At 38.4% G+C, this 15,206-nt stretch overlaps 1 protein-coding gene across 2 annotated transcripts in view; it reads left to right on the top strand.

Moving 5' to 3' along the window:
* Nucleotides 1-15,206, top strand: part of LOC143146885 (interleukin-1 receptor accessory protein-like 1-B) — a 301,118-nt gene that overhangs the window by 220,751 nt on the left and 65,161 nt on the right. For both annotated transcript variants that reach the window (XR_012992109.1, XM_076311609.1), the window contains exon 3: nt 2,879-3,092. Coding sequence is in view for 1 of the 2 variants with exons in the window: in XM_076311609.1 (XP_076167724.1) it covers nt 2,879-3,092 (214 nt within the window). In the remaining variant the exon portion in view is untranslated. The remainder of the gene's footprint in view (nt 1-2,878; nt 3,093-15,206) is intronic.

Genomic DNA, 15,206 nt, shown 5'->3' with positions numbered 1-15,206 from the left:
TGGCTTTTTTCAGGGATTTGGAACTTTCGTAATCTCCAAGGTCAATCACAGTGTGTGATATTAATAAAATATTCGTGATTCTCAGGGATCGTCTTCAAGGGTCGAGATTTGTTGAACACAGGATGACAATTAATTCAGGGAAAGTTTATTCTCAGAGCAACTATTGACTCAAAGAATGCTCAAGTACTCACGACTCCTCTGTATTCGCGTTAACTGTACTTTGTACTGTACGCAGACGAGAAGATTACATCCAATGTCATCTTTCACTCGCGTACTATACATTCAGCCGTTTCGAGTACCTGAGTGTTCTTAAAATCCACGGTTGCTCTCCGAATAAAGGCCGAATGAATTATCATCGTGCACCGCAAAGTCTTTGTAAATAAATAATGGCAACGACGGATAACACCCCGGCCCAGCTGGCAGGAAAAACATTCTAGCAGGGAGTGTGTACATTTAATCGGCGCGTAGGGAACGCGAATTCCGTATGCTCCTCGACGCTACTCGCAACTGATATTTGCACGAACGAAGTTGGGCACAAATCCGTTTACGTTCCATTATCCGCTTCCTGTTTCCCATCTGCGTTTCGCGCCGCGTGAGTCGTTCCGTTTCAACCCCGAACAACGCAACTTTCGGGATCGTTTGTCGCTTTTCGAGTTCGAGAAGCACACACCAAGAATGCCTTTGAGAATCGAGTAAATGCTTTGGATAAAATTTGTTGTTTTCGGGGTTGGGGGGGGGGGGGGCTAGAGGAGAGAATCTCTCCCCTTTGTTTCGTCAAACGATACAACCTTTCTAAGAAGCTTCATTTTGCAAGCTTTACGAGATTTGGAATAGGGCTCCGGAGAATGTTTCCAGATTGTTCCGAGAGTTTCTGAACTTGTCAGAAGGAGCGTGAGAAAACAACTCGGTCGCGACATACGGTCCCCTTTGCGCCTTTTATTTTATTCAGCGCGTTACATAGTGACAAATTGCAAAATTTGCGTTCAATGCACTCACTGTGGCTCTCGACGTGAGAAATGCATTGATTCTAAATTCAATATGGCCGTGGAAATAAGAAAAAACAATTCGTGTAAATAAGTGCTCGATACGACTTTGTTCTCAAGTCACAGCTCGCTTAATAAATTGACGTTTTAATATTTATTAACCGGAGTTCTGTAAAGTACCATTCATACTATCATATTAGGTTGTTTTGAAAGTCATTTCGTTTTCCAAAACGGAGAATATATAATTTAATAAATTGTTTATATACTCTAGAAAAATCGTGCTTCATTTTCATTAAAAAAAAACGAAATCACTTTTCGAACAACCCAAATAATGCGATATTTACAAATTTAGACATTGAGTCAATATTTATGTTGTATGTACTGTGCGCGGTTCACAAGATGTCCTCCGAGATGATCTCGTCTACTTTTTTCGTCACCCGACCCAATTAAATCGTGTTCTTTGGCCAATAATACGCTACGCTCGAAAACGTGCACGAGACGAGGAGTGTCCTTTGCATTCCGACCATGAGACTCGCATTCCGTTCGCGTGACGTCTTGTCGACCGTGCACAGTACTGTCCGTCCCCTACTAGCCCCCCACCACTGCACGCACTCTCGCTATTGGCCGAGGAACGGTGGCCAGTAGTGACGTTGCGCACGATGAAGGGGGAGGAGCTAGTGGAGCGGAGTGGGGATGGAAACACTCATCTGCCTTCTTGTCACGAACGCATAGTATCTAGTACGCGGAAAGAATTATTGCAACATAAAATAAATTGTAACTTGGAAACAAAGTTTAGAAACATTATAAACATATGTTTATAAGAATGTTTCGTGCCAGACACCCTGTACATTTGTAATAGTGACAATACTGTTGGTACCAAATATCAATGTGTCGCGTCATTTTTATTGTAATTACGAAACTGAAATTTTTGCATCGTCCACAAAAATATGACGTCCACAGTTGAGAACCGTACCTTTCACGAAATTGTTTTCACTCCTTTTTCACGAAAAGCACAAAATTTCTTGACACTTGTAGACTGATGTGTCCAGATGCAATCTTCTCGGCCGCGTACTGTAGAAATCGATCTAACGTTGTACAGAGAGAACGCAGTATAGGTATTTGTGATACGAAGCGTTCTGGATCAGCCAAGCCATGCGTGCGTTGCTACGTCCTCAATTATGTTCCTGTTGTGGTGAAATTGGAAATCGATACACTCGAGTGTAGAAGAAAAGCCTTCGAACCTGATCATTTTATTGAAAACTTTTAACGGCGATATCATATTTGTCCTGAGCCGCTCAGTAGTATCTCTGTGCATCTTATTTACAAAATTGGTTGAATCTGTGCTGTTTCCTTCGAACCAACAATGAACAGAATTAGGTCATAGTGATCTCATTAACAGAGTCCATAATGTAGCAAATAGCCTTAAATCGATAGAATTACAGACATGTAGATATGTAAAATAAAAAAATTGAAGAAAAAATTGTAGCAACAAAATTGTAGCAACTGATATATATATATATATATATATATATATATATATATATATATATATATCAGTGAGTATAGAGTGTACATCGTTTCGAATAAAATTTTTACACATTATTTCATTATTATTAAAAATAAAAAAATTTTATTTATGCAATATATAAAATATGTGATAAAATAAATGAAATAATGTGTAAAAATTTTATTCGAAATAAAAAAATTTTATTTTTAATAATAATGAAATAATGTGTAAAAATTTCATTCGAAGCGATGTACACTCTATACTCACGAGAGGAATTGCAGAGAGCATTCGTTTTCAACATCGAATAAAATCGAGACTTCACTATCGTGCTCGTTGGTAGATCAGTTCTCGATCCAAATAGTTTATAACGAGTCTATTGTACTTTCAGGGGAGAAATCCGGCGGATACACGGGAAAGCCTCTGCCAACGTACAGGCCAGCCTCCCAATTGGTACCCCTGGGAGGAGCAGCAAGATTGTTTTGCGAAGCTTATCTGGGAAAGGTCGAGCTCCCGGATGCGAAAAATTCGGTGACCTGGTCGAAAAGCGACAGCAATGTCACACTACCGAATCATGGCAGGATCGCTCAGCATAGAGTGTCCAGGTGAGTTTTAAAAACACATGGCATTGAAATAAGGGTTCGTAAATAATTTTAGTGGAACGATCCAACGACTGTAAGAAGATTGTCAATTTATATAGGGACTCTAAAGTAACAACTAAAGGTGATTCTTTGAGAATTTTAACGTAAAAATGATTTTTTTTTTTGAAAATTTTTTGTTCCATCCAATAGTCGAAAAACAGGTTTTTGTTACTCAAAATATCAAGAGAATGTAAACAATACAAAGTTCCATGGTTTTAAATATCTAGAGTGAAAGAAAATATTTCAAGTGATGGTAGTTATGCGATACACGTTTATGCTACAGTACGCAAGTGAGAAGATTGCATCTGGAGTTTCGATGGGTCCTCTTATTTTAGGGGCCATCTTCTTGAGCGTATACAGGACAAACATATACTAATTGCGTGTGAATAGGTGAGCCCCTGGATTAATACAACCCGCCATAACTTCAGATGCAATCTTCTCGCGTGTGTACTATACACTGAGGTGTCCAAACTGTAAATGCATACTCTGGATAGGGTAAAAGGAAGAATTATTATAGTGTTTCGATTTGTAATTCATTATTAAAACGGTACTAAACTAATCCCTTCGAAAACTTGAAACACATTTTTATCGAATCTGCATTTTTTAAATTTGGTGACAGTATATGTTTCAAATTTCAGTTAAAAATCTTCAGTAGGTGTCCTTTTATTACACAAAGTCTGTTTCGTTTTCTATTCTTTCTAGCACAAAGGGAAAAGAGCACGAAAAAATCGCTATTCAAATTTCAAAACCTTTTTTTTTCAAATTCGTGATTTTTCCCGTGGATCATGCCATCCCATAGTCACTTTCATACTAACCGAGATTAGTATCTATTGACTTCTTCGTCAAAGCAGAACGACACAGGAATTACCTTCAGATAAATTTTCCAAAACACGTTTCACCCAAGATTATACAACTTCTGCAATTTTTATTATTTTCATTCGTAAAAAATCATGAACCTAGCATAAACATGGATAAACACGTGTGCGGAAACCCTGTCGCAAAAAGTAATCTGGTTTCGTTGAAAAAAAATCAGGAAGAAGTCGATGTGTTTAGACTAGATTATCAGAGTACCCTCTCAACAATGTGCACCAGTATCTGATAAAGCTCGGAGTGTTGTCCATCCAAAGCTGTGGCGCACCAACTCGACATCTTCTGGCGTTCATTGGAAACGAACCCTTCTGTAACATCATCTTGTTTCATTATGAAGGATTTGATGAGAACTCGCTCGAATGGACAACGAACGTACAGTATCAAAGCGACGTTTGGGAGACACAGAAACAACGACAGTCTCAAAGTCGTATCGACCAAAGAACAGCCAGGATGTCGAGAATATTCCACGTGATGGCAAGGCATTGTATTGAACCTGTAATTAACTGACCGGCTCACAAGGCAGTATCGGAATTTCCTTTTGATCAGGAGGGTGCATATCCTGCTTTGGGAACCACAGGAGACACGTGGAATGCATGCATTTCCGAATTGGTTAATAGGAAGTTGGCTAACGAAGGATTGGTAATGAAATCCCCGTGGTCATTATCCCCCCAGCAATGTAAATTCCTTTCTAGTATCTTTCTTTATTTCTTGATAAACTAGTCAAGCCACGTGATTCGATATACAGTAGTACCTCGGTTATTGATCAAATTCGTTCGTCACTGCTACTGTTTGTTTCTTCAGTTCGAGCCCCACGTGTTTCGGTGGACAGTAGTGCCTCGGTTATTGATCAAATTTGTTGCACGGTTTCAGTAACAGGAATCGTCCTTTTTGTTTATGTTTCTTTTAACGAAACTTATCTCGTCTAGCCCCGTTCTTGGTGATCGGATCAGTCGGTTACAAGCAACGTTTGAATAAAGATTCAATTCCTCTCCGACACGAAAATAAAAAAGCAAAGTGTGACAAGATTTTAACGCACGTCAGAAGATACTTAATTCAAGGATTCAAATTATCAAAAAATTTCAAAAAAAAATCGCTATCAAAATGTACCAGACCAGGAGTCGTGATGTTCAAATACATAATTTATTTTTACGAACAAATGTTACCTGTGTCTAATCAATTCTGTCACTATTAATATAATTTATAACTTTCATTTCACCATCAAATTATTCCTCTCAAATTCTCCACCTGTGCTTCGGATATTGAGAAAATTGCCAGTCTCGATTTTCGATCATTAAGCGAGGGTACTACACAAGCACTTGTCGATGAAACTATTTCAACCTCAGTGAAACAATTTTAAGTGCAATTTCAAGCTCATCCTCGATTCTTTCGTGACTGAAATATTACAAAACTATTATTCCACTTTTCATTGTCGAATTTTTATCAATATCACGTCGTATCTTCAAACCTCCTGGTCCAGCGTTACAAACGTGTGCAAACGTGTGCAAACGTCGAGATTAATTCTATAAACTATTGTCCATATACACACAGTAGGAATAGATATTACATAATCGGTGGGGAGGGGGAGATATGTCCTGCCCCTCCCCCCTCCCCCCCCCCCCTATCCGTTGTTCGTGGTTTCCACGAATGCAAATGCTTCTGCGTCCAACCGTGTGTTTCACGGGTAAATTTCGAGATTGTGCTGCAAACCTGTCCTCCAATTAGTGACCGCAAACGCAGCCACGGTAACGGTACCGCGTGGGTGGTGCAAACTGTAACGAGAGACTGCGTTTCAGTGTTCATACCACTGCCTCGACGACGAATTCGCGTATTAATTCCGAGACGATCGATCTCTGGCAGTCCCCCACGCCGGGACCAGAATCCGTGATACCTGGACGAGATGCAAATGGCGGGGCGAAGTTGCCTAATTGGGGACCCATTAGAAAAAGAAAAAAAAAAGAAAAAAACCGTAACTTTCGATCGAGAACATCTTTATCAAAATTGAACGCACGGTTTAAAAATTAAAATATGTACCCTTCTGTGGTTAGAAAATATGGGGGGGGGGGGGGATTTGGTTTCTTTAGAATACGGTGAAAACTAAAATTATGCAAATATACGTAATGTTGCCTAATACGAGGGTCATAAAGTCGTTCCAGAGCATTTTTGTTAAAATTGAACACACGTTTTAAAATTAAAATACGTACCCTTTTACGAACTATTGGAAATTTAAAACAAAATTTGCTCTCATTTGTAATAAAATGTAAACTAAAATTATGCAAATTGTAGGAATCTTAAAAATAGCTTTCTAATATGAGAAATTTCTTTCTGAAATTTTTTTCTTTACGCATTAAATATGTGAAATCTATTTCTTGGATATCTAAAACAAGTTGGTACTATGAGATTGATTTTATTAGAAAAAATTCCAAGGGTCTCATATTCGGAAATAATAACATATTGACAATTAAGTAGCTTCTGGACTTTTTATTATTTAACTACGTATAACTAGTAAATCTTAAATGTCATTGAATTCACTATACAATAGTATTTATGAAAATAATTATACATTTAATGTTAGGCTTGACGTCAGTGCCAATTGAAAATATTCAAATAAAAAAAACTGATTCAAAATTATAATACGCACATTCTCTAAGCTAAGGGTAATAACATTGACACTAGATTGAAGCACCCTTTGAAGCACGAAGACTATAAATAATATATATACATATAGTCAGTATCGATTTAAATAATAAATATTTCTATGCCGTGGTTGTGTTAATAAGTCAATACGGTTGATAAACTGATCCGAAATAGTCGATAAATAAATTAGTTACTTCGGTTCCCAAATTAACTATTCCAGTTCCATGTTTCATCAAAGTTGGAGGGGGGTGGGGGTTGTCGAAATCCCACCCTTGTTCGATCTAGCTCCAAAAATATTCAACATTGCGATGTATCGCTAATTCGTACATGGCATTGTTTAATCAAATGCGTTTGCGGATATCGGAAAGGTTCCGAAAATCGATTTTTAATAACATTCGACACTAATTTCTCACTTAACCATTATAGTTGAGTATGTAGATGCGAAATATTGGGTTGTTTTGAAAGTTATTTCGTTTTCCAAAATGGAGAGTAAATAATTCAATAAAATGTTTATACACTCTAAAAAAATCGTGTTTCATTTTCACAAAAAAAAAAAAAAAAAACTAAATGACTTTTCAAACAACTCAATAGAACCGAATCTATAATTTGTTCACTGATGTGTGTACAAATGTACTGTTCGTCCGTTAAAAGAACGAGTGTTTATCCCCACTCTAATTTACAGTCTAACTCCTCCCCTACATCACACACATTACGCTATTGGTCGCTGACGATTTTCGTCGTCCAATAGCGGCGATACACGCGATAGTAGGGGAGCCAGTAGACTGTAAACCGAGAGTGAGGATGTAAACACTTGTCAGCGTTCTTTTCGAAAACGCACAGTATATACATACATCCTTAATCAGAAGGGTTAGGACACTTAACGAAAGTGAATCTAAATTTGTTGTAATCTAATCGAAGGAGTCGAAGGAATATTTCCTCATTTGGTATCTTACATTGTAAAATGAATAAGTTACTATTGGGACCTTATTTAAAGTAAATAGGTTACTATTGGTACCTTATTTAAAATAAATAGGTTATTGTTGGTACCTTATTTAAAATAAATAAGTTACTATTGGTATCTTATTTAAAATAAATAAGTTACTATTGGTACCTTATATAAAATAAATAGGTTACTATTGGTACCTTATTTAAAATAAAAAAGTTACTATTGGTACCTTATTTAAAGTAAATAGGTTACTATTGGCATCTTATTTAAAATTAATAGGTTACTATTGGTACCTTATTTAAAGTAAATAGGTTACTATTACTACCTTATTTAAAATTAATAGGTTACTATTGGTACCTTATTTAAAATTAATAGGTTACTATTGGTACCTTATTTAAAATTAATTGGTACTTTATTTGAAGTAAATAGGTTACCATTGGTACGTGTTGCTCCACCTTTACTGTAAATACAAAATTGAAATCTTTTTACACATAACCATAGTTTCAATCTTTAAAATAATATAAAAATTATCATATTGAAAAAAATTGTATTATCCACAAAAATACGACGTCTACAGTGAGAACTGTACTCTTCTCGAAACTGTTTTCACTCCTTTTTTACGAAAAATATTTTGCAGAATATTATTACAGGGAAGGAACAATTGGAAGGGGAAACCAGCACGTCAAGGGCCCTCGTAATATCTTTTCCTGTGGGGGAAATTTTCTAAAGACTTCCCTGACTCCTTTGGAGAGATCCCAAGTCCTATGGGACTCCCCCTATCTCAGAGTGTACCGTATGCCGGACCCCTGTCCATTAAAATCTTCATAGTGGACTGTTTCTGGCGTGTTGGGTGAAGGGGGATGTCAATGGTACTAACATCCAGTGCAGAAGTCCTCAATGTGCCCCTGACAGCGTTAAATTATTATAGATGCATCAGTTCACGCGCGAAGCATTTAGGGTGGTCAGTTTCCATCGTCGCTGTAACTGGAGCATATGTGTCAGTGGCATTCTGGGTGCGTGTACATGCAAAATTTATCACGACTAATAACGTCCTGTCAATACAACCGAAGTGGAAGTAAAATTATCCCAGTTGACAGAGTTGATGTAACGACGAATAACCGAGCAGTTACCTAAACTTGGAACACGTTGGATAGATCGCGACAAACTTGCCATAATTTGTAACTGTTTTCGACTATTGCAAATCACACTTGTAAACGGGGATAGTATCGATTCGATGCAATTGAGGGAACAGGTGATCCACAGACGTGGGATTTGTCGAGTTGCATCCATCGAGGAATGTCCTGATTTCGACGAAGACTGCTTTGGAAATGGCTTAACGTAATATTGGATTAGTTGTTTAGCAATCGATGCACTCGGTGTCAGGGATTTTTCTTAAAACGAAAGACGCCAGCTCCTCGTTTAAGGTTCGAGAAATAGGTATCGATTATCAATACGCGAAGCATTGGCGAAGAATTTTTTTCACGGATTGTTGAACTCAAACTGTGATGGGGATCATTTATCGAGAATCGAGACATTGCCATATATAGCAGTCCACATGGAAATATTATGGGTTTTACTTTGGTAAAAATCGACATGATGAAAGTTTGAAATGTTACAGTGTCAAAAATTATTCTCGATCACGAATCCGAGCAGGAAGATTTATCATATATGCTGGAGACATTGCTATGTGTAACAAACATCATCAGTCCCCTACTCTACTTTCCCCTAAATATCACTCGAGGCAGCAAACCTTCTAAGAAGACATACAAAAAACGATAAATTAATAAAGGAACACTCCATAGGTAGTTTCTAGGGGTTAAAAGGTCTACCTTTGTCATTTTCAAAGCCACAAATACCCCATGTAGGCTACTTATCACAGCATTCATTTTTCAAAACACTGCTATCCAATCATACCCTTTTCCCTAAAGACTAGGCTAGCCAGCAAAACCTATAAAGGAATACAAAAATCAAATGTAGTTGCTGTTAAACAATCCATAAATTGTTTCATCAGTTGAGACAGCAAAACCTCTAACAAGCCATACCAAAATGGATCATATTGCAACGAAATACTTAATAGACAGTTTCTAGGGGTCAAAAGCTTTACCTTTACCCATTTCCAAGTCACAAACACCATGTCTAGACTACTTATCCCAACTTTCATATTCCAAAACACTGCTATCGACTCGTACCCAATTATCCTTAAACATCAAAAGCAAAACCTCTAACAAGCTATCACAAAATGGATCAGTTCGCAACGAAATACTTAATAGAAAGTTTCTAGGGGTCAAAAGCTCTGCCCTTACCCATTTCCAAAGCCCAAACACTACATCTAGGCTACTTATCGCACCTCTCATATTCCAAAACACTGCTATCCACTCGTACCCAACTATTCCTGAACACCAGTCGAGACAACAAAACGTCTAACAAGCTATCCCAAAATGGATCAGTTCGCAACGAAATACTTAATAGACAGTTTCTAAGGGTCAAGAGGTCTACCCTTACCCATTTCCAAAGCCCAAACACTACATCTAGGCTACTCATCGTACCTCTCATATTCCAAAACACTGCTATCCACTCGTACCCAACTATCCCTGAACACCAGTCGAGACAACAAAACGTCTAACAAGCCATACCAAAATGAATTAGTTCGCAACGAAATACTTAACAGACAGTTTCTAGGGGTCAAAAGCTCTGCCCTTACCCATTCCCAAGTCCCAAACACTACATCTAGGCTACTTATCGTACCTCTCATATTCCAAAACACTGCTATCCACTCGTACCCAACTACCCTTAAACACCGTTCGAGACATCGAATCCTTCAACGATTCATACCAAAATGGATCAACTGGTAATACTCCCTATACCGTTTCCATCGTTGAAGAGATCTGGCCACGTTGGTTTCAAGTCACGAACGCGTCCTCTCGGTCTCGGACTGTCGCGATTCGTTCCGGTTCAAAAGCACAGCCCGCAATTTCGATCACCGGCTCCACCAGGCTGGCAGGCTCACCCTGGGTAGCCAAGGATCGCGGTTCCGCGAACGCGCCGCTATCCGACGGAACGAGAACGTGGAGCGTCGTCGAGCAACGCGATTGCAGGTACAGTGATTAGCCTTTTTGCGCCGGCCCTCTCCGGGCCATTATAGACGTAATAACGGCGGGACATACTCGGCGCAGTGTCCAGCCGAGGACTCGTCGGTTCGTTCTTCCACGGAACAAGCGAGAACCCATTCCGGGCGAAAGAGAGAGAAACGGCAAGAAACTCCTTGGAATCTTCGCCTCCAGTGAGAGGAGGAACGAGACAGAGGGAGCTCAGCGACTGCTCGAGCTCCGTCATTACACTAATGATACCCTGGGTCTCTTTCCTTGGTGAATCGGCCCCTTTTTCGAGGGCGCTCGCTGCACCAGTGCCGATTCCTCCTGCTCTGTACCCCCTTCTCTCTTTCTCTTTCTTTCTCTCTCTTTCTCTCGCTCCTTGGAACCAGCCAATCTTGCCTCGAAACTCGACGCCAGAACGCGGAGGAAACAGAGAAATGTCGGCCCGTAATCGTCCGTCCGTCTGTCTGGCCGGCAGCTCGATGCGTGCCGCCCAGGTCCCCCGATTTCTTGCTCGGTTTCGAGCGGATCGGCCGCCACGGAAGAACCGGCAGTCAACCACCGCGCTACACCCAGCGAGCTATTAAAGAGAGACAAAAATCGTACGCGGTCCGCTCGTAAATTAGTTCAACCGGTCCTCGTGGCTGACCTACCATGGAGCAATTTATCGCCTGGAAAGTGCTTTGTTTTTGAGTTACAACCGGGGGACGAGGGGGGAGGGTGCGGGGGTGAAAAATAATCGGTAGACTAGATCCCGAGGGATTCTCCTTTTTTTTTTTATCGGGAGCTGTTGGATTGATTTTTGGGGTAGTTTCAAGCGATCCGGAGGGAGTTTAGGTAAGAAGGATAATTGCTTTGTTGTTCCTTATGGGGAGTTCGGAGCGAGTGCTTATAGCGTGAAGGTGTGTAATGGGGAGAAGATCGATGGTGGAAATAATTGGAGCAGTGAATCCCGAGGGGATTTTTTCATCTGTACCAATTGCGTGCGTTTCTATGATAGGTAAATGTGCTTTGTTATATCTTAGAGAGAGTTCGGAGTTTGTGCTTATAAGGTGGAGATTAGTGTAATAGGGAGAGGATCTTATCGATGGTGGGAATAATTGGGGTGTTAGGTCTAGGGAGAATTTTTATTGGAACTAGTTGTACGGGTTCTATGATAGGTAAATGATTACTTTGTTATATCTTACACAAAGTTCGAAGTTTGTACTTATAACGTGAAGGTGAGTAATGGAGAGAATATCTTATCGATGGTAGAAATAATTGGACTAGTAAATCCAAGGAGATTTCTGCATACGTTTTATGATAGGTAAATGATTACTTTGCTATATGTTACAAATAGTTCGAAATTTGTGCTTATAGCGTGAAGGTGAGTAATGGAGAGAATATCTTATTGATGGTGGAAATAATTGGGGTGTTAAGTCTAGGGAGAATTTTTATTGGGACCAGTTGCATGGGTTCTATGATAGGTAAATGATTACTTTGTTGTATCTTATAAAGAGTTCGGAGTTTGTGCTTATAACGTAGAGATTAGTGTAATAGGGAAAGGATCTTATCGATGGTGAAAATAATTGGAGCAGTAAATCCAGGGAAATTTTTTCGTCGTTACCAACTACATAAGTTATATAATAGTTAAATAATGACTTTTTTTACAATAATAGATAAATTTCAAAAGAAATTTTTTTCTTCCAGAAATAGACTGACCGAAGTTTCTATTATTTTATTTTAACTTTCACAATTTTGAAGAAAAGCCTCTCTCTCTCCGGGTCAAAAAAGACCCAGGTGCATTACAGCGAGCGTTAAAAACACTTCAGCTTAACATTTCTTAATTTCCAAGAGAAGTTCTATCATATAATCAAGCAATACAAGTCTCTCTGGGTCAAAAAAGACCCAGGTGCGTTACAACGAAGTTCAAGAAAAATATTATCTTTCTGAACACTCTTGGTAATTCCTTCGACTCTTTACCGAACAAAACAACGAGAAATCCTACGTGTTGCTCTTCCAGAAAGGAAAAAGAAGAACAAGAACAAAGGTATAAGATCTCCCTTTCAATTTTTCCAAAAAAAAACACAAGAACAAAGGTGTGTAAGATTTCCCTTTCAATTTTTCCAAAAAAAAAGAACAAGAACAAAGATGTAAGATTTCCCTTTCGATTTTCCAAAATTTCCTACGGAGTGCACTCAGGTGGCCACGATCGAGTCAAGTCACGCGAGGGGGGGTGAGGGTACGACCGAAGGGAATCGAGATGCGGCGTTTCGACTGAAAATCTGCACGACTAGCCGATCAACCGAAGCGAAGAAGCCTCGTATCGACAGGCAACTCGATGCATCGATCGTCGACGATAATTCCACCGCAAAAGCGGATCTCAGAGGCAAAGGGACGGTTCGCCAGTGTCGGTCACCTCGGAAACGGACCGTGATTGGCAGATAGAAGCGGCTCTGGCACCGTAAGATACAGCCGATCGATCGCGAAGCACCGAATTGTCCACGGACAAAGACGGATTTTCCCTACCGTCGATTTTGCCTTCTCGTTCTCGGTTCTGCTTGATCGCTCGTCCAAGACGCGTCCTTTACGCGTGCATTCATAGGCGAATCGATTCCCCCTAACTCGAACACCGACTAAATAAATCCCATCCGATCGTTCCTGTCCCTCGCTTCGACGAATCTCGCGGATCGTTCTCAGCGCGCAGCTAGCGCCACGGTGCGGCAAACGATGGAAAAGAATCGATAAATCTGTTAATAAGTGGTTCTTGATCTTTATTTCAAGGTTATGGTCGAGAAATTGCACTTGGTGTACAATTTCTTATTTGTTTCATTCGTTCTTTTTTTACAATCCTACGTGCTGTAATTTAAATTGTCAATTTTTGGAAAATTAGAATTTAAAATTTGAAATTCTCTTCCCTCCAGTTAAAGGGGAAGGTTCAAATTTTTAATTTGAAAGTTTCTTTCCTTTAGTTAAAAGGTAAGGTTCAAATTTGAAATTTTTTAATTTTCTTCCCTATAGTGAAAAGGGAAGGTTCAAATTTGAAATTTGAAACAGTCTTCCCTCTAGTTAAATGGGAAGGTTCAAATTTGAAATTTGAAATTTGGAATTGTTCTCCTTTCAGTGAAAGAAAAAGGTTCAAATTTGAAATTTAAAACAGTCTTCCCTCCAGTTAAAGGGGAAGGTTCAAATTTGAAATTTGAAAGTTTCTTTCCTTTAGTTAAAAGGTAAGGTTCAAATTTGAAATTTTTTAATTTTCTTCCCTATAGTGAAAAGGGAAGGTTCAAATTTGAAATTTGAAACAGTCTTCCCTCTAGTTAAATGGGAAGGTTCAAATTTGAAATTTGAAATTTGGAATTGTTCTCCTTTCAGTGAAAGAAAAAGGTTCAAATTTGAAATTTAAAACAGTCTTCCCTCCAGTTAAAGGGGAAGGTTCAAATTTTTAATTTGAAAGTTTCTTTCCTTTAGTTAAAAGGTAAGGTTCAAATTTGAAATTTTTTAATTTTCTTCCCTATAGTGAAAAGGGAAGATTCAAATTTGAAATTTGGAATTCTCCTCCCTTCAGCGAAAGAAAAAGGTTCAAATTTGAAATTTGAAATTTAAAATTTAAAATTTGAAATTTGAAACTACCTCTCCTCCAGTTAAAGTGAAAGGTTCAAATTTGAAATTTGAAACTGTTTTCTCTCCAGTTAAAGGGGAAGGTTCTATTTTAAATTTGGAAGTATCTTCCCACCAGTGAAAGGGGGAGGTTCGAATTTTAAATTTAAAATTTTAAATTTGAAACTGTCTTCCCTCCAGTAAAAAAGGAAATTTGAAATTTGAACCTTCAATCAATAAAAAAATTTTTGCAACATGCATTTTTTCGGTACCACGAACATGCCCTAAAATTTTTGATATCACTGTAGTGGAGATGCATGATGTGAAGAATTAAAACAGAGCATTGTAAAGTAATTAATTTAATTCGAGCTTTAATTTGAAAAATAAATCATGATTTCGCGATAGCTTTTAACAGAAGTACAGTTGTTCGAAAATTGGCCATTCTTTGACCGAAATTTACCGATCGTTTAATTTTCCACGTGATTGTATTTACGGTGCTATTTATTCTCTGCACTCCTTTCACACGTTAACTGCACGTGACCCGTATGCAGGTGACAGCAAAGTTCTGAATCAACAGCCATCACTAGTATACGGGTGACGATTATATTGACTAATTGTGGACTTAGTAGGTATTTGGAAGGATATTCAACAAGATGTAATATGTCTGTTAAGTTATTGTAAAAATAATATCAAAAACATAACTATTGTTTTATTTAGATAATTATTCATTAGGAAATCACTTTTCTTTTCTTTTTAACAATACAGAAAAATAAAGTAGAAATTTGAAAATTTACACCACTCGTTACTGCAGCAAAAATACATTTTTTTGAAAAAAGATGAATCAATTTAATAATCAATCTCTCTCTCTCTCTCTCTTACTATTTCTTAGATGTTTTGTTCTCGACTACATATATCTCGTACAAAATAACGCTAAATAAATTTTTTCTTGCATAATACACT

The sequence above is a fragment of the Ptiloglossa arizonensis genome, chromosome 5 (assembly GCF_051014685.1).
Source record: "Ptiloglossa arizonensis isolate GNS036 chromosome 5, iyPtiAriz1_principal, whole genome shotgun sequence".
NCBI lineage: Eukaryota > Metazoa > Arthropoda > Insecta > Hymenoptera > Colletidae > Ptiloglossa > Ptiloglossa arizonensis.
This window is presented reverse-complemented; position numbering and strand designations above follow the sequence as displayed.